Source organism: Notechis scutatus, chromosome 1 (genome assembly GCF_049901735.1).
Source record: "Notechis scutatus isolate UNSWTSFEM ecotype Mainland chromosome 1, rNotScu1.2, whole genome shotgun sequence".
In the NCBI taxonomy this organism is placed as follows: Eukaryota; Metazoa; Chordata; class Lepidosauria; order Squamata; family Elapidae; genus Notechis; species Notechis scutatus.
Window position 1 is genome coordinate 54115900 of NC_142009.1, and position 20116 is coordinate 54136015.

Here is a 20116-nt window from a genome sequence, read left to right on the forward strand (position 1 = left end):
GTTCATCAGTTACGTCCCCTTTCCAATTTATTTAGCCAGACTGAATTATAAAGAAATACGATTCCCCCTCCACGCCTGACTCTAAGCATATTGAAACACAAATAGGATTTTAAATCATAAGTAATTTAAAGGAGTTGCTTCTCACTGCAACAATTTTGGATTAACAGAACTTTAATATATTTCAGCCTCACAATAATATATTTTAAATGATTGAGAGGAACAGATTTCACACGCACACATATATACACACTTTGTATGCTAGAATGCTCGCCAAGCCAAGGGAACCACAGGATTTTTTTCTGCTGAGTTATGGCATCACATCAACAGAAGGTCATGTTGTCCCAACTGACCTAGCAGTATCTGGTTTTTGTCTGATTTTTTAAAAATATTGATTCTGGAAATATTGGTTGTACTATATCTTCTGTATATAAAGTGCATGCTCTGCTACTGAGGTCTGATCCTGTCTAAATTAGCAGTTCAAGAATTCTGTACATGCAGACTGAAATTTTATCTAATTGTGATCTCTGAGACTGAGTCTGATCTCAAATTAAGTAATTAACTAACAGCTAATTACTCTCCCCCCCCACAAAAAAAAATTTTTTTGTTTTACATCCGTTATTAATCTTCTCTCATTTTTATTTCATCAACTTTTACTCTACTTTATTGGATTGTGTTGTGTTTGCTATATTTTACTTTAGGTTGTTTTTGTTCTTGGGCCTATATTTGTTGTTACTTATTGATTGGATTTACGCATTATAAATTGTAGATGCTTTGTGAATTCACTAGGCAGGTCAAGAAAAAGTCAGCTGTAACTCAAAATTGTATAGGGTAATTGTGAATCAAACTACCTCCCTCATTAGTTTTCTGTGAACTCAAAGCCCCACTCAACCATATGGCAATATTCAAGTTCTACCAAGTCAGCCCTTCAATGTGCAAATGTGTGAGACAATAAAGATGTGTAGGACAATAAAAAAAAATCTAGATGCCATGATCTGCAAGCCACAGAAATGGCCTCCCAAGCACCACTGTCAAGAAAAACGATGGTCGAAGTTATTCTTTGCATGTCTGTTACATTTCTCCAATACACTAAAGCAGTGTTGTATTAATGCCCTTGCCTGGAGGCCACAAAAAAACAGGAGTCATGTACAATCAAGAAGCAATCTGGCAAAGCAAAGTTAAGCTTCTCCAGCCTCCTTAGCATCCAATGTAGATATCAAGTAAGCTGCAGAAAAGAGGAAGAACTTTGCAGCTTGCTTAGAAATGATGGGTTACTGGAAATGGGCTGAAGTTACTGGAAGTGGCTGAAGGCAATTCAGTTCTACCATTGCTCAATCGGTTTGTTGTGAGAGTTGTAACTGATGTGGATTCATCCACCAGACTATAATAGAATATACATTGGCCAATAGCAATGAAAGCTGATGCCATCCTTCTGTAGCAGCTGTTTCGCTTGTTTTTATGTGTTTCATCAATCACTGAAGGGCAGAAGAAGCTGCCTTGTCCGAGTCTAGACCTTCTCTGCTGGATGTCTTTGTGAGTTGCTTTGTCTAGTCACACATCAGACAAAGATATAGTTCCAAGGACTTCTAGAGATTGGGCTGGATGGATTAATACTATTTTAAAACATAACATAGATACATATCCATGATATTCCTTCCTTTCAGGCTACCCTTATGCAGAATGTAATCTTTAAAGAACCTGTTCTTTAATGTTTCAAAACAGCTTACAATTTCTCTAAAATATAAATAAGTATATGGATGGATAATCACCTTCATTAATTTTCTACTAACGAGCTCTATGCTAAAAAGAACGTAGTGCATACAGTAACTTGGGGTTGTAAATCGGTGAAAAATTCAGATTTCTGCAATATTTATTTTCAAACACACTTTTAGTCTTATTGAGATTTGATAGAAACCTTGAGGGGAAAAGCCTACTGAAATTTGAGAAACCAGATACAATGCCTAGAAGGCATATGGGATTGTTCTATTTGGTCCTCCAGGTCTCAAGGTATCTCCTTAGTTGTTTTCAACAGGTTTATACTTCTGCCTGCAATCTGCAAATTGCATGTGGGCAATCTGGAAATCATGTTGGCCTACCAGCTCTTGTTCATAGAGCAGGTGGAAGCTGTAACCAAGACCTTTACATGGGTATAGCTTGTGCAAAAGTTGCACCTTTGCAGAACCAGAAAGTCTTTCAATCATTCATGTTCTAGTTACCTCACAACTGGATTACTGTAACGTGCTGTACATGGGCTGCAGCTAATCCAGAATGTTATAGCACAGGCAATGGGGCCTGTTATAAATGTATAATCCAGTTGTGTTGCCATTCAGCTTCCAGGTACAATTCAAGATGCTGGTTATCACCTTTAATGACTCTCATACTTAAGAACCTTGCTATCTGAATTTCTTATCTCCTGTTATCTCTGCCCATTGGCTTTGGTCCAACAGGGTGGGTGCGCTTCAGATCTCATTAAAGAATATCAACTTGTGGGACCCAAGATACATGCTTAGTTTTTTGCAATTCCTTCCATCTGGAATGTCCTCCCCACTCAAAGATTCTGGCTCTGATCATTCTTCCAGGCTTTGGGGACAAGATGATTTTAGACCAGTTTTCTGGTTTTGTTTTGCTTTGGTTTTCTTTTGATTTTTGAACTTTGCTGTTCTGATCTGTTATATTTTTCTTTTAATAAGTTGACTTTTACTTGTAAGCCACCCAAAGCCATTTGGCAGCCAATAATAATACAATTAAATTAAGTGTTACTCCTATGGTTTTAAGATAGGATATTCAGAAAATAAATAACTGTCAAAGATGTCAGTAAAATGGTGACTAATATTGCTAAAATTTGGAACTTACCAAAGCACAAACAATGTTGGATTTATCCTGCAGGGGCAGCAGCTAAGAAGAATGTTTTCCTTCGATGGAAAAACTGTGGTGTAGTGTACTTGAATTAAAATCCTAGATGGAAGGCATGTTTATACCAACTACCGATTTTTTCCTATCGCCATGAGAAAACTGATCAATATACCATGTGATCAAAGTTTAATTTCTTGTTGAAGAAACTTTATTTTCATGGTTTAATGAATCTTAACTTATTAATGATACTTTTAAGTTTTAATCTTAGTTGTTTTCCAGTTCATTCATTTTTGCATTATTGTGTATTAAAGTGTAGGTAACTTTGAAAACGTAAGTCATTCATATCATAAAATGGACAGTGGTAGGCTGTCCCATTTGTCACTCTATAAACTACTAAATGACATAGTTCTGTAGGGTAAAAGAAGGTGGATGAGATCAACAATTGGGAACTTTTTTAGTTGATACAGTATATGATTTTGTAAAACAAAAAATATGAGTGGCTTTACACTGTGTAGTTATTTAAGGAACTAACTTCACCACTTTCCAACAAGTCTACTCCTGCCCACCTCTTGAGCTTAGTCCCTCATATACCACAATAAGCTAGCCATGAACCAGGAAGCCTTCAGAAACATATGCTTTCAGGATGCATCCAATAATACCTATTCAAATATTGTATATGACCACTATCCACATCCATATTTAACCTATTTTGAGTTGCGTGCCACAAGATGGGCAGCCATATAAACATTTTAAATGAATAAAAAGTTTCATGTGTTCTACTGTAAATGCAACTTTGGAAATGTAAATTATCGTGTCTGTTTTCTCTAAAGCCTCAATTTTTATTTCAAACATAAACATAAACAAGTAAAAAAGTACATTGATACGAACAGATTTATTATAGAAACATTTATTGTAAAAAAAATATATAATTCTTATACATAAAACATATAAGTAGTCCTCAAGTATAAGTAGTCCTTATGACCATAATGGAGCCTGCTCATTACAGTCGCAAATGGGGATGGCCATTAAGCAAAACAGCCTTGTTTAACAACCCCCACCCCTGCTCTCCCTGATGCCATTAAACAATTGTGTCTGTTGTTAAGTGGAGCATTGAGGGGAGTTGGGGGGGGGGGAGAAGGCCTATCACCCAGCCGTGTCCATAAAGGAGGCAGACCAGCAGCAAAAAGCTTTGCAAAGTGGAAAAACAGCTCAGCAGGAGGGAAAAGCCCACCTAGATTAGGGCCCAACACCACATTCCAATGCCAGAGAAGCTTCCAAACAAGCCTCTGTGCGTGGATTATAAAGCCTCTGCTGATGGGCTAGGCCTCTACTCCAAACAGCTGGCTGTCAGGAGACTGCAAACCTCTCCTGGCTTTTGCTAGACTTGGGGAAGCCAGACACCAGCATACAAAGGAGACAGTTTCAAGGATGATCTTCCCCAAATCTTTCCCTTGGTTATCTCCCTCCATCCCAGAAACCCACATTTTCTTCAATTTAAAAAAAAAACAAAACCAGAAAAAAGTGGGAGTTAAAAGGCCTCCCCCCAATTAGGTGATGAACCTAGAATCAGACAAACAGCAACAGCTTCCCAAGCTTTTCCCTGCTAGTCCAATTTCCTTTTGGATCCAGCTAGGACCCCTGGAAAGGGAGTCAGACATGCAGCAAAAAGCTTTCCAAGGACCCAGCTTCTGCTGTGGCTGGCCGTTTGCTGCACATATTGTGCTCTAGATGCCTGAATGAACTTTTTGGGCTGAGCTCCAGATTTTCTTTGTTTGCTTGCTTGCTTCCTTCTCTCTACTCTTCAGCCCGGCAGTCACTCATCAAGGTAAGGTAGCAGTAAATTTAGCAAATGAAGTGGTTAAAAGATCAAGATTGAAATGCAGAGGCAGAGAGTTTAGTTTCAGCACCTAATGGGAGGGAGAAGAAAGATCAACAAGTCTGTCCTCCCTGGCTTTTTTTTTCTGTTTTTTTTTAATTGAAGAAATGTGAGTTTCTGGAGGAGGGAGGGAATTAAACAAGGGAAAGGTTTTGGGAAGATAATCCTGAAGCTTCCATTTTTGCATGCAGGCAGCAGGCTTAGCCAAAGCCTAGCAAGAGCCAAGAGAGCTTTGAGGGTCTCCCAACGGTCAGCTAATCAGGGCAGAATGCTCTGAAAGCAGCTGCCATGTCTGCAAGGAATTATCAGTGCATGGAAAATGGCAGGGGATTTAGGAAGCATGGAGAGTAGGCCAAGCACTGTGGAGTCCCGGTGGGTCAGACCATGGGGAGTGGGGGAAGAGGTGAGGGATGCTGCAACGTCCCTGTGGCCAGTTGTAAGGGGTGCTGCAGCAGCCATCATTTCAAAATGGGATCTCGAGGATTACCTGAATTTTACAATAATTGTCAGGATGAACATCAAAATCACCTAACGCCCTTGAAAAAGCATGACGTTTGATACTAAGTAATCACGTATCAGCCAATCTTAAACTGACCCAGCTGTGTTCTTTCACAAATTTCTTCAACTGTCCGAACTTTTTCTTCTGAACTTTACAACCTTCTTTTGTGACATACTTAAAGTACTTGCAGTCTAAAAATATACAAAAACGAAATGGCATTAGAACAAATGTGACCCAACAATGGTATTAAAATAACTTGCGACCCAAGAAGGGCTCTTCTAAACACCATCAGTCAATTAAACTGGACATATTTTCTTCACTCCAGGAGATGAAACATCAGAAAAGGCCCTTGGAGATGAATAACCAAATCCAGACAAATACAGGTATTACCTTGTGGCAAGAAAAACAACCAAACATAACTATTTTTCTGATCTTACTGCCTCTGCAACCCTGTTCAAGGTGACCAGGTTCCTCCTGGGGAGGGAAAGACCAGAAAAATATTTGCAGGGCCACCTTGAGGATCAATTGAGGCAACTGTCATATGAACTTGAACAGCAAGTGGCAGCACTGGTGCAGACGGCATTTGCACACCTCCATCTTGTGTGCCAATTGTACTTGTTTCTAGATTGGGAAACCTAGTTCATGGTCACTGACTCCTTAGTCACCTCCCAGTTAGATTGCTGCAATATGTTTTATATGAGGTTGCCCTTGAAGACTACTCAGAAGCACAACTGGTTGGAAGTGGCCCAGGTAGTTAGGATGCTGGTGTATCACTGCTACTTTGATATTGGCACTAGTTTTCACTTCTCAGCTGGATGCAAATCAATGCACTGATAATCACCTATAAAGCTCTTTGTGTATTAGTCATGGAATATGCACATTTTATGGGGAAAGAGGAATCATTTTTTAAATACTATTTAAATAGTATTTGAAATCATCATTAACATATAGGGATCGAGAACCTTACCTTTTCCCAACAGTATGCCAGCTATCAGAACTTTTTCACAAGTGAGTTTTTTGTTTTCCTGCCAGTTACTTTTTGCCAAATAAAGACTGAAATGAAAAGCTGGCCACCAGTCCTTTCGAATATCCCACTCCTTTTTGAGCCAGTAAAATTGCTTATCGGAGCTGAAAAACATTCAAAGAAAACCCAGGAATATTTGAATTAGATCTAAATCTGAATAGATATACCTCAAAGATTGGTAGGGGAATTTCATACTTTATTACAGGTAGTCCTCATTAGCTAATGCTCATTAAGGAGATTGCTAAATTTTCTTGAACTCTGGGTTCCTGATTCTATTTTTTAAGAAAGTCCTAGTTCCATCGGAAATAATCCACCATTTCATGCAGAGGACTAGAACCTCCCCCTAAAAAAATTAAAGCACATTAGATTTTTACAATACATATAAACACACATATTTATATAGATGTAATCACACTGTAAGACCTAATAGACTTACTTTTGCAGAATTTCTACTATCTGTTTTGCCAAATAACTCCAAGCTTTTACATTTTCCTTCCATGCAGCAAAATCCAAGGTTGCAAAAATAACTTTCAGCTGTAATTTATGCTTTTTTCTTTTTTCTGAAATTGGAATAGATCCCATTATTTTTATAGTATTCTAATATATGCAAAAGAGGCAAAAGTTCTCATTTCCAGATGGTGAGGGTTTTCTTTTTTCTTTTTAATTTCTGAAACCAAAGACAAAAATCCAATAACAGCTGCAGTAGTAGCAACTAATTGTACTGGATATAATCTCCTCAATTTACAATAAGATACTATATATCAAACCAAACACCGTTCTGAAGTAAGCCATTAATTTGTAGCTTTTAACCATGCTAGTTGGAAATTATAGGAGACTGAAAAGAACTCAATGTAAAGTGAATTAAAATTATGTGATAAAGACTAATTTTTAAAATTAGCTTAAAAGCTGATAATATATATTATTCAAGGATAGCAGGCCTCAACTAAAACAAGCCTGTCCTTTGCTGGATATTAATAGTGGGCCAGAAACAGCGGAACTCATCACAAGATATGGGCAGGTTCATAGGAGTTCAGGTGTCAAGCCTTTAAATATGAAGATCATTAAGATAAACTGAGCCAGGAAAAAAAAAGAAACAGTAATTAGCATAATATCAGAATAATTTAATCAGTATGTATCACTTTTCAGGCACTATCATCTATAGCAATGTTTTCAAAGCAAAGATAATTCTACACAGAATGCCTTATGACAGGGGTGTCAAACTCGATTTCATTGAGGGCCTCATCAGGATTGTGTTTGACGTTGGGGGACCAGGGTGGGCGTGGCCAACTCGACGTCACTCGTGTCAGGGGAGCCTGTGGTGGCCCGAGAGCTCTGCCAGAGAAAACAGGCTCCTGAGTTCCATTTTTAGCTGTGATGGCCTCCTGCAACCCTCTGACAGCGAAAACCATGCGGCCCTCCCGAGCTCTGTTTTTGCTGGCAAAGGCACCATAAGCTGGTCCTTCTTTTTTTCCAGGGTGGCCCTACGGGCCAAAACTAAGCACCCCGTGGGCTGAATCTGGCCTAGGGGCCTTGAGTTTGATACCCCTGCCTTATGATAATTTAGTGAGACTGTAACCAGTGCAAATAGAACAAGGTCGTTCTGCTTTCCTTCAAAAGATAAGTCCAAGATAGCAAAAGGCATTCTAGGTTATAAACTTTTATTTGCATTAGGATTTTCTTGAAACTTTTCCTGTTAATTATGGCTCAAGGGAGGAACAGAGCAACTAATCTGAGTGTAATATTGGATAGCCTTAAAAGGACTCACTCGATTTTTTAAGCAAGTTGTAAAATTCCAGCATTAGTTCATGGGAAGGAACAAGCTCATGCAGAATCTAGAAAGAAACAGGAAAATGGGTGAATTTTGGAAAGCAAAACTAGGCACTTTTACATCTCAATGATTTTACAGAAGATACCTGCAGAAGTTTGTGCCAGAGGACAGGATTGGACTGCCAGTTTCACCTCAGAGTCAAGGCATATTACAGGTAATCTTCAACTTACCACCAGTCCTTAACAACCATTTGAAGATACAACAGACTTTAAAAAATCTATTTACAGCCTATCCTCAAAGTTACGATGGCCACACATGCACTCGGTCAAATTATTCCATTTTGGGCACATGATGAGATGAGGTTATATTACCAAAAGAAAAGGCTGTTGTAACTCCAAATGATTACAAAATGATTAGGAGTAAGTTGTAGTTATAAATTCTGTTGATTTCAGTAAGCTATTTGCTACACTATTACACACATTCAACTTCCAAGAAAACCTTCAGCTTTGATTAGCTGATTTGTGTTCTTCATTATTCATAGATAAAAGAGAGTAAGAACAGAATCATAAACAGAACAGAACAGTAAAACTCCAGAATTCTTGCCTGCAGTACAGAGATCCGTGTTTTCCTTGATTCCCCCCTTCTCTTTAGGAACTGGTAGTAGTAGACATGAGCATTAGGGTTGGAAGGAAAATTGGAATTATACGCATAGTCATTTAACACTTCCCGTGCTTCTTCATACTCCTCATAATGTTCCAGCAACTAAAAGAACACAAATGTTCAGCTGTTCATTTCAAACTGACACCATGTTACAAAGAACCATAGTACCAAACCGTTTGCAACAGAATGAAACTAAAATAAAAGTAATTTAACAGTGCAATTATTTTTAAACTGCATTAAGGCAAGGTACAAAAACATATGGCTTCAGGCTCCCTGACAAGCTTTTCTCTCCCCCATGTGCCCAACCAAGCTTTTGCCTGCTAATGCTACTAAGATGATGCAGGGACTGGAAACCAAGTCCTAGGAAGAACAGTTAGAAGAATAAGAAAAGGCTGAGGTGAGATCGTGACAGTCCTCTTTGGATAACTAAAAAGCTGTCATATAAAGGAGGGAGTGGACGTGTTGTTTTCTGTTGCTCTGGGTGCAACAGACAGGCTCAGTGGATTAAAACTACAGGAAACGAAATTCAGATTTTGAGGGAAAATTCCTGATTGATTCAAGCAATGAAACAGGTTGCCTGTATGCTCCTTTTCAGTGGAGATGTTTAAACAGGCTGGATAGTCATGTGTCCAAAATGCTTTAGCAAATTTTGCACAGAGAGTCAGACAGGATGATCTCTGAGGTCCCTTCCAACTCCTGACTGCTCTCCTAGCAGTCCCCACTTGCTGCCTCCCCAATACTTTTCCAATTTCCTGCCCACTAAACCTCCCTGCATTTATCTCCCTTGTTTCATTTAATTTTTCTGCTTTTTCATTATCCAACAGACTTTCCCATTTCTCTGTTTCTTTCCTTTCTCTTCTGCTTCCTTCCTTTGTAGCATCTTTTTCCAATTTTTATCTCACCACTGAAAATCAGTGCCCTAGGGCCATCTATGGTCAGCTATATGAACTGCAGCACCAAGGAGGATTTTGCTACAATGATAAACGGATCTGTGTTATGTGCGGTGAGAAAAATAAATATCATAGCACATATTATGCAATAAGCATTTTGGACAGATAAATCTCCAGCCTCTGTTTTCAGGCCTCCGATGAAGGAGAACTGTTCCAGTGAGTCACACATATTATCAGGAAATATTTCCTAAAATCTAGTTTCTTAACATTCTGAACCCCTTGTTCTGGTCCAGCAATGACTGGTTGATTCCATAAAAACATGTGGAATCATAAACTTTGGTTTACAGATCAAATGGTTGGTTCTCACAATATGTTAAGTCAGAAACAAACAAATCACACCATGGCTTAGTTAATATATAAACCTAGTCAATGGTTCATAAATAGTAGTTTAAATCAGCCAAAGCCTAATGAAAGTAACATCTAGGACTGTTCCCACTTGTATAGCCATGCTTCAAACGCTCTTTTTTCCTCCTTTCCTTGAGGCTGCTTTTGTTATACTCCAACCCATGAGGAAGCCAGCTTTAAGTAGGCTTTAGCTGCATCGTTAACATGCCTTCCCTGAAAATAGTGAGCTAATGTGATGTGATGATTAAGAGTCGGACTCCCTTTGGGAGATTCAGGCTCAGCCATAGTCCACTCTCAGCCATAGAAGCTCATGGAGTAATTGTGAACTAGTCACTTTTTTTTTACTTCAGCCTACATCACAGGGTGGTTGTTGTATGTGGGGGGAATGGGAGGCAGGAGCACTATACACACTGCCTCAAGCTCCTGAACAAAAGGTAGGATATAAAACAAATAAATGAATACATATCAGGTTGTTTTGTGTGTTTTTACCACATGGAGCTAAATGTACAATTTCAAATGCTGAAACAAAGCATAAGACAATACTAGCCATCCAATAACCATTTTATGTCTAACTGTACAGGTAATTGTGTGGTGGTAAAGCTTATAGCACTTTCACAAATTTCTGAATGTATAGACCTCTACCATTGAGTTACTTAATAACTCTCTATTAAAGTTGCCCCTTCTGACAGCTATCTAGATTATGTGACATAGAAAGTCTGTTGTACAAAGGGTGTTCTTACATCCACATAACAAATCACGAAAGGATCCCAAACTCCAGGAATTCTGATTATTTCCCTGAGGCTGACCTTAGCTTGTTGGTACAAGCTATGCATTTCCTGCTGAACAGAAGTTTGGGTACAGCTGTCTTCATCTGTGAAAGGCAAGACATCTATCTCATAAATCTAATTTGGAACAGATGACATCATGATTTTATCCTTGGTTTTAAAATCAATTTTTCAAAAACCCTCCAGGAAAAAAAAAGCTTAAAAAGAGATACTATAGTCAAAGAATATAGTAATTCAAATTGAAATTCAAAGGAAAATGTCGTATTTATAATACAACAGCTGCCATTTCAGATCTCCTGAATATTTTTTACACTAAAGAAGCTAAACAATAAAATGAATGGTGAGGAAGAATGATAAAAACTAGGTAACATCATCAGTGCTTGTATGGGGAGGGAGTTGCTCTTTGTTTATAGAGTGATTTTCCTTTTAGTAGTTCCTTAATCATTGTTTACTGCCTGATCTTTTGTCTGATGCTGATCCCTACTAGTCTGAGTATTGGCTGTGGAAAAGAATATGTTCTGGTCTTTTGATTTCCTGAGCTTTTTATTGTCTCTTCTGGGTGATGTGTAAATGTGGCTTATCTCTCTGTGTCCACTGATGGCTGATTTGTCTGAGTGCTAAGCTTCTAAGAATTCACTAACATTTTTAGACTTAAGTTTGGTTTGGATGCTAACAGTTTCTCCTATTGTTTCTCTTATTCTTTTATTTTTCTTATATGTACCCATTTCATGTATTCACAACTATGTATACGCTTATACTTATTATCTTGTAAACAATTGGCAAATCAAATAAATAAATAAATAAATAAAGTTTCCCAGTTCTCAACCTTAATACTTAATGTGGTAAAATATTATGGGGGAACTGAGCAACTAGAGTTTCCCTATTTCTCCATTTTGTACTTCCACAAGATCACTAACAGATTATTACGATTTCTCCTTACATTTTCCTTTGAAAAAATTTAGCTTAGCAACTAAACTACACTGCTCAAAAAAATAAAGGGAACACTTAATCAACACAATGTAACTCCAAGTCAATCACACTTCTGTGAAATCAAACTGTCCACTTAGGTAGCAACACTGATTGACAATCAATTTCACATGCTGTTGTGCAAATGGAATAGACAACAGGTGGAAAGCATAGGCAGTCAGCAAGACATCCCCAATAAAGGAGTGGTTCTGCAGGTGGTGACCACAGACCACTTCTCAGTTCCTATGCTTTCTGGCTAATGGTTTGGTCACTTTTGAATGCTGGCGGTGCTTTCATTCTAGTGGTAGCATGAGACGGAGTCTGCAACCCACACAAGTAGCTCAGGTAGTGCAGCTCATCCAGGATGGCACATCAATGCGAGCTGAGGCAAGGTTTGCTCTGTCTGTCAGCGTAGTGTCCAGAGCATGGAGGCGCTACCAGGTGACAGGCCAGTATATCAGGAGACATGGAGGATGCCATAGGAGGGCAACAACCCAGCATCAGGACCGCTACCTCCGCCTTTGTGCAAGGAGGGACAGGAGGAAAACTGCCAGAGCCCTGCAAAATGACTTCCAGTGGGCCAAAAATGTGCATGTGGCTGCTCAAATGGTCAGAAACAGACTCCATGAGGTGGTATGAGGGCCCAACGTCCACAGGTGGGGGTTGTGCTTACAGCCCAACACCATGCAGGACATTTGGCATTTGCTAGAGAACACCAAGATTGGCAAATTCGCCACTGGCACCCTGTGCTCTTCACAGATGAAAGCAGGTTCACACTGAGCACATGTGACAGACGTGACAGGGTCTGGAGACACAATGGAGAATGTTCTGCTACCTGCAACATCCTCCAGCATGACCGGTTTGGCAGTGGGTCAGTAATGGTGTGGGGGGGGGGGGCCCCCCCCGGCCCCCCCGAGGGGGGGGGGGGGGGAAGGGGGGGGGGGGGGGACGGGCTTTTGTGGGCGGAGTGGTGGGGTTGGGGTGGGTTTGGGTTGTTCTTGGGCATGAATGGGCTGGCTTTGTGTGGGGGGGGTGGGAGTTTTTGTGAGGACGAGGGCATTGGTTGGACTGGCCCGCCCGTTCCCCAGACCTGAATCCAATTGAGCACATCTGGGACATCATGCCTTGCTCCATCCACCAATGCCACGTTGCACCACAGACTGTTCAGGAGTTGGGGGATGCTTTAGTCCAGGTGTGGGAGGAGATCCCTCAGGAGACTATCCACCACCTCATCAGGAGCATGCCCAGGCATTGTAGGGAGGTCATACAGGCACGTGGAGGCCACACACACTACTGAGCCTCATTTTGACTTGTTTTAAGGACATTACATCAAAGTTAGATCAGCCTGTAGTGTTCTTTTCCACTTTAATTTTGAGTGTAACTCCAAATCCAGACCTCCATGGGTTGCTAAATTTGATTTCCATTGATAATTTTTGTGTGAGTTTGTTGTCAGCACGTTCAACTATGTAACGGACAAAGTATTTAATAAGAATATTTCATTCATTCAGATCTAGGATGTTTTATTTTTGTGTTCCCTTTATTTTTTTGAGCAGTGTATATTGTCACTGTGGTTTTGACAGTCTTGATCATGGCCTCAAATCATAGTTAAATACTATGATTATCCAAGGCCAATAAATCTGATAGAGCTTATCAGCAAACAAAGTAAGATAATAGTAGCCAGTTGAAAAAGCCATTTGTTTTGAGTTCTCCAGGTCGTTTAAAAAACAACAAAAAATGAACATGCAATACAGAAGGAACAACATATACAGTAATCTTTAGCCTTCCCCATTGCTGAGGAAGATACCAAATGAATTTCAAAAATCTTCTACATGCTTCATGAGGTACTAATTCCATGGAATTCTCTGAAACTTCCTTCCTAGTAAGCATGCCTGAGAACTCAGCCAAAGATTTGCCTCACCTTTCATATTTCATGAATGAAATTGAAAAAATGCAAGGACAACTACAGGAGTTACTGCTGCATGTTGCCAGTGCGGCATGTATAGGCACATACTCACCCAGCTCCAAAAGGTCCGTCTTCTTTTTTAACCACCTATAGTAGTGTATCAGCCCCTTATAAGCTTGAACGAGCTTCAGCTCTTTTTCCTGAGCAACAGTTTCTTCTCCATATCGCCAACTTTCAGTCAAGATCAAGTTCTGATAGGCTTCATCCAGAAATCCACTGCGCAAAAGGTGGAAGGCATGCTCTAAAGAAATCTGTAATTTGAGCTTTTGTTTACTGGGTTGAACAGAAGCAGCAACTTTGGATGCAAATATGCATAAGCAAAGCAACAGTAAATCTTCCCAATAACTTCAGATAAGAGTTGTGTATTTAGAACTATTCTGTTTTAATAACAAGAAACCACTTTCAACTGTAGTTGTGTATAGGTATGCTAGATGGTGAGCTGCATAAGAAATCAAAGATTTTTACAAAAGAAATAATCACACTTTTTATTCATATATATGAGAGTGATTTTTTTCCAGGTTGTGAAACAAATATGCTTACAGTATTCAGTTAGAATCCATTATGGAGCCACTCCATTTTTAAATAGTTCCAAAGCCATAATCAAAATACAGTCCTGTGTCATTAAAATTTGAAGCCACATATTTTATCAGAAATATAAAATATGAAGCGCAATTTAAAGATCTATACTGAAGTTTTACAATAACAGCATATTTTCTTTTTTAATATAATTTTATCAAAGAAATTTTAAAAAGATAAAATATAAATTAGAACATAAAATAAGAAAACAGAATAGGGAGGGAGGGAAGGAGGGAGGGAGAGAGGAAATGTAAGGAAGAAAATATAAGGAAAGAATATAAAGATGTGGCTTCTGATCATTTTTATAGTGGTTATAAATGTATTTATATTTGACCTCTCTAAAATTACATCATATTCTTAAAGGAATCAGTAGGAAGTATCATAAAAACATGTTTTCAATATTAAAATGTTGAATTAAAATTATTTTTACCTGAAGAGGTTGTTCCTTACCTTTAAATATCTTTTGACTCCTAAATTTTTCATCCGATCTGCAAAATAGTTGATCTCTTCTATATTACTCTGTGGATGCTGTTGCAAGATTTCAGTTCCTACTCTCCAGATCTCCTAATCAGGAAGAAAATACACTCCAAGCAAGTCATAAAGCCATAGTACTAAAAGCAAATGCACTGTGACTACTGATGTACCTTTAATTTATAAAACTATTTACAACAAAATCACTAACATGATGACCATGAGCAGGGACATCCACAGTGGAGAAATCAAGAAAGTCAAAATGGCAGGCTCAATGGTGTGGTCAAAGCTATCATCTTGATTTTCTTGACCAACGTCCCAACACATTTGCCTGTGAACATTATAGTTTCCATATTTAGTTTCCCATAAACTATGCCATCAGATAGGCAGACGGAGAGATCTGGCATTCTACAAATAAAAACACCATCTTCTATCATCTTTATTTACACAGAATACAGGACCTTGTATAGACCCAACATATATTACATAAAATAAAGGGCTAATAGGAAGTGAAGGCCAGCCAACAGGTTGCCTTGTGTCAACTAAGTATTTTCATGATTGACTACATTGTTTGGAAACTATTTTGTGAACACACAATCCCATTATAACTATGACATTTTTGAGAGCACTCACTACATCCATTCAAATTTTCAAAGGTTCCCATGCACCAAAAAAGGTTTACACCCCAAATTTATGAAAAAAAATATCTATGTATGACAAGATGCATAAATGGGACATTTTTATCCTGTTCTTAATTATATTATATAGAGACACATGCTAGAGAAATTATATATTTCCATTCATTGTAAAGATATTGTGTTAATTAATTTACCTACCTCTTGAGATGTCACTCTTTTTTCTGAATTTGTATTTTCCAGCATTTCCAAGTAGCTTATCATTAATTCTGCAGCCCTCTGCCACTGACTTTGTAAGAGAGCATCTTGGATACAGCATAAACAATCCTCTTTTACCTTTTGGAATTCTGAAGATTTCACAGCCATATTTGCTTCAGCCAACATAAGAAAATGTTGGTTATTTATTTTACAAACAAAGCATTTATGGAACTAAGTTTACCATTCACAGAAAAACATGTGAATTTTATATTCATATCTGGAATGTGAAACTATAAGTTTCCAACATGCTATTTTCAATTAGCAGTCTGTATCCCTACATCACCATCACATGAATAACAGCAATAGTAACTAACAATTGTGCATTGCCCAAATTCAACAAATAAATAAATAAAAATAATATGTACTATAGCAGAGCACATTGGTAAGGGTCACCCAATTGAATTTGCTTTGCCAAAAGGAAAAACAATATCAGGGCAGCAGCTAGGTTAGAACCCATCTTTTAAATTGCTAGTTTTTCTATAAATGAACATTCCATGTTATGTTAACGTTCAGTATACCATTTCTCAATTGCATTTCAAAGTGGCACCCAAAAGACATACAATTTCCTTGAAGAAAATAATTGGTTATAACAGGTTTACAGCAAAAGCAGATGTGGGATTCTATAGGTTCCCACCTATTAGCTAGAACCGGTTGTTAACATTCTAAGCAGTTCGGAGAACCGGTTGTTAGAAGAAATTACTGGCCTAATCCTGTAAGGAAGGCGGGAAGGAAATATTCTGGTGTTGCTTACAGAAACTGCCTCTCCATTAACCCTTATTACATTATTGGCAGGACTAGACTTCCCGTCTCTGGAACTTCTCTGGTGTTTTTTTTTCCTCCTTTGCTGGTACTTTGCTTGGGTGGAGTGACCATTCAAAGTTACAATGGCACTGAAAAAAGCGACTTATGACCGTTTTTCACACTTACGACTGTTGCAGCATCCCCACAGTCATGAGAGGCTAGACGAGGAGATGCGTGCCTCGAAGTGAATGATGTTGAGTTGACCACGCCCAGCCAGTCACATGACCACCAAGTCATGCCCACCAACTAAGCCACGCCCACAGAACCGGTTGTTAAAAAATTTGAATCCCACCCCTGAGCAAAAGGTAAAGATAACACTACTATGTACTGAAGGCTGATGAAGGCCTATATGGGGGAAAGGGAGAGAATAATACTAGGATTTTGCTACTTTCCTTCATCCCTACTTTCTATTATGTCAGTAAAAACTTACTTGGATACTTGAAATGTTTTGGCAGTAAAGGCAAATAAATTCCTGGAACATTGGCATTGGCTGAAGACTCATCCTCTGTTTCTTCTGTGGACAACCACCTTGTTTCTTGTCTCAGTTCTTCAACAAAGTTATCCATTTCTATGACTATACTTTTTTAAGAATAAAAAATAAAATAGAGAGAAAAAAACATTGTTATAATCAGCTTTAAAGTATAGTAGAAGAAAATCCATCAACTCTACAGTAGTGTAAAACTTATAAACAAAACATTCAAAATCTAACTATCTGCAAAAACAGGAAAGAGGAAAAACACACATTTTAAATGTTTGGTTTAAACAAATGTGTTTGTTTAATAGCCATAGTTGTATCCTTAATTAGCTCCCAGGAATAAGTTTTTCATGAAATATACACTTATACACAACAGCATTTAAACATCAAGAAAAATACCACATATTTCAAATAAAGCAATATTAGGAAACCTAATTAACTAAGACAACTATAATCAAAACTATTTAAGACAATAGTTGGATTATATGAGTGGCACATTCAGTAGTGTTGACTTCATTAACAAATACAGATAGGGAGGGGAGAGGGGATGGTTCTATGTAACTGGCAGGTGAGCGTAGCTCCATTTACACTTGCACAAATGGAGCTTTGTGTGTGAGTGTCTTCCGCTCACACAAGTGCTTTGCGCATGACACCCACCAATGCGCCAATGTGCATGTGTGCACTTTCCTGCTGCTTATGCGACCCAGTTCTAACGACGCTGCAGTGGCCCAGCAGGGAGAAAGGGGATGGGATGGTTCTATGTAAGCACCCACCACTTGCGCAAGTGGAGCTACACGCACTCGTCATCCAATCGCATAGTCCAGTTCTGAACAGGCCATGGCCGCACAGTGGGCCAGAAGTTGGGGGCCCTGAAGTAAATGAGCACCAAACTCCAGCAAATGCCTGGGTCTGAAATTCTGGATCATCTCTCAATAAGTCTTTTGAAGTTTCAATATCCAAAGGGTGGATCAAAAAGAGAGACCTGCTACCAATTTCCTTAGGAGTAAGGGATATGTTTATTCTTGATTTGTTCCTTTTAGAAATAGATTTACATTATAAACAGGCTGTTCAACCTACCAATGATCTGGATAATTACATAATAAACTTGATAAAATAGATGTGCCCCTACTTGGAGGAGTCAAACTTGATCTCAGTGATTCATGTAGTACTAGCCTTAAAGCTTGAACATTACAATGCATTCTTCATGGCCTTGAACTGAAGGCATCAGATTAGACCAAGTACAATGTTAGCATGAGAGCTTGTCCATGATCCCTCATTATCCATATTAAAACGGTTTCATTGGCTACCAGAAATCATTCAAGCACAATTGAAGATAGTCACTGTGGTGTATAATGTTTTACATGGATTAGATGCAAGCTACTTGCAAGGCTATGAATCCATGGATAGTCTACTTTATGCTCTGATAATCAATGGATAACATTTATGGATGAATTGGACATAAGCAATCAATTGGTCTTTCTTTGTGGTAGGAACCATACTGTGGAATAAATTGCCATTGGGATTGAAACAATCTATCTCCTTGTAAATTCAAGAACTTCAAAATATTTGTTTTCCCTGGGCTTTCAACAGTACTATGTTCCCTTTTGTGTGCTATGCAGAGGAATGGGAAGGAAGGGGCAAATGATAAAATGTGCTCTGCAGCTTTGTAAGCCACTCTTTTATATGTGTGTGATGAAGTCATTTGTGTGCACATATGAAAAGGATGCAGCTTGAATCCTAAAGTGCAAGGCTCCTTTTATCATTTTGATAAAAGCATTGATCCTATAGAGATCACTTATTGTGTGTGTGTGTGTGTGTGTGTGTAAATAATTTTATGTATCTTTTCCTTATATCTTGTAATACCTCCAGAACTCTTAAAAGAATTTCTAAAAAATTACAAGAACAAAATTACAGGAAAAACTGCCATTGACCAGAGAGTGTTTCCCAAGTAGAAGATAATGTGACTGAAAGGAGTTAAGAGCCCACCTTGCTTCACAAAACCTGCAATTAGAAAGGCATAAGTTTCAATTCAATTAACCCAGCAACCCCAGAGATGAAAAGCAGGAAACTCAATTGGCCTTTGCAGTCAATTTTCTAAGCACCTCTTTTAGGAGCAAAAGGAAAACGATAATACGAAATAACACCGGAGTTACAAAGATCGTGAAGACTGTTTTATGACCATGCTAGCCTAACGGTCAATGAATTCGTTGCTTTAAATCAGGGGTCTCCTACCTTGCCCATTTTAAGACTTGTGGACTTCAATTCCCAGAATTCCTCAGCCAGCTTCTGGGAGTTGAAGTCCACAAGTCTTAAACTGGGCAAGGTTGGAGACCCCGTTTAAATGCTCTAATAGCGACCACACATACTCGTACACATCCTTCGTAAGACGGATTGCTACCTTCTCTTTTTTTTTATTGCTAATAGCCGATGAGAGCACAACATTTGATAATTATCAGATTAGCGCTACCTACCGGAATAGGAAGCTTCCTTTCTTCCCACCTCCCTTCTTTCCGGTTCCGAGAATATACGCGCTACATTCTACATGACGACAACGCTTTTTCTTTCACTTCCGATGCTTTGCCGCAGCGAGCGCCATCTTTTTTGTGGGCATTCCGAAAACGGTTATCGTCTGGGCCACGTGATCCTCCCTGCCTTTCAAAGAAGCGTCGAGTTCGCCTGCGCACGCGTGAATCCTTTCCCTTTCGTGCCTAATTGTTTTAGTGTGTGTTGTCCCTTCGTTGCCCCGGAGTTCCTGGGCGCGCGTGTCTGTCCTCGTAAACTGAACCTCGTTGAAGATAATACTAGTTCATCGTTTGCTTATTTTTCAGTGGTTCTGATGGTCTCTTGATACATAACAGAATTGGAACTTAGATAAATTGAAGAAAGAGCAAGGTTGACAAATAGTTATTTTCCCGGGCTTTCTTCTTAGGTTGTCTTTCACTGCTATGCAGTCCTGTCTTATTTTATTTTATGGACTGTAGTTGTGTAATATTGCTTTAAAATATTTACATCTAGGTTAATATAAATGCACCATATTTCAGAGTCATTTCCAGAAATGCTTATTGGAGAGGGCCCTTTTTAGAAGGTTGAGCCTAGTGAAGCAGGTCAGGACATCACCCAAGAATCCCAGGGATAAAGACTAGGAATATTTTGAAAGGTAATGTCAGTAGAGATTCTCAGTCATCCAGGTCATGGTTATTCTGTTTGTGCTTTT

At 38.8% G+C, this 20116-nt stretch overlaps 1 protein-coding gene across 2 annotated transcripts; it reads right to left on the reverse strand.

Moving 5' to 3' along the window:
* Positions 1–3744: 3744 nt before the first annotated feature.
* TAF1A (TATA-box binding protein associated factor, RNA polymerase I subunit A) lies at positions 3745–19456 on the reverse strand. 2 transcript variants are annotated; one of them, XM_087964223.1, is made up of 12 exons: positions 19374–19456; positions 16858–17006; positions 15570–15739; positions 14713–14826; positions 13739–13937; positions 10713–10843; positions 8621–8779; positions 8015–8081; positions 6686–6809; positions 6193–6353; positions 5322–5416; positions 3745–4757 (listed from the first exon to the last, which is right to left on the reverse strand). In XM_087964223.1, the coding sequence occupies exons 2-12, from the start codon at positions 16991–16993 to the stop codon at positions 4671–4673; spliced, it is 1443 nt and encodes a 480-aa protein (XP_087820349.1). In that variant the 5' UTR covers positions 16994–17006; positions 19374–19456; the 3' UTR covers positions 3745–4670. The 2 variants fall into 2 exon arrangements, with proteins under 2 accessions (XP_087820349.1, XP_026538141.1); XM_026682356.2 differs by lacking the exon at positions 3745–4757 and having other exon boundaries at positions 5154–5416.
* Positions 19457–20116: the final 660 nt, after the last annotated feature.

Excerpts from the sequence above, each read along its gene's own strand:
- TAF1A (XM_087964223.1), bottom strand. The coding sequence starts at position 16,993 with ATGGATAACTTTGTTGAAGAACTGAGACAAGAAACAAGGTGGTTGTCC. Across the intron at positions 13,938-14,712 it reads GAGTCAAAAGATATTTAAAG|ATTTCTTTAGAGCATGCCTT; the intron begins GTAAGGAACAAC and ends CTCAAATTACAG. Across the intron at positions 4,758-5,321 it reads TTGTGAAAGAACACAGCTGG|GTGCTGAAACTAAACTCTCT; the intron begins GTCAGTTTAAGA and ends CCCTCCCATTAG.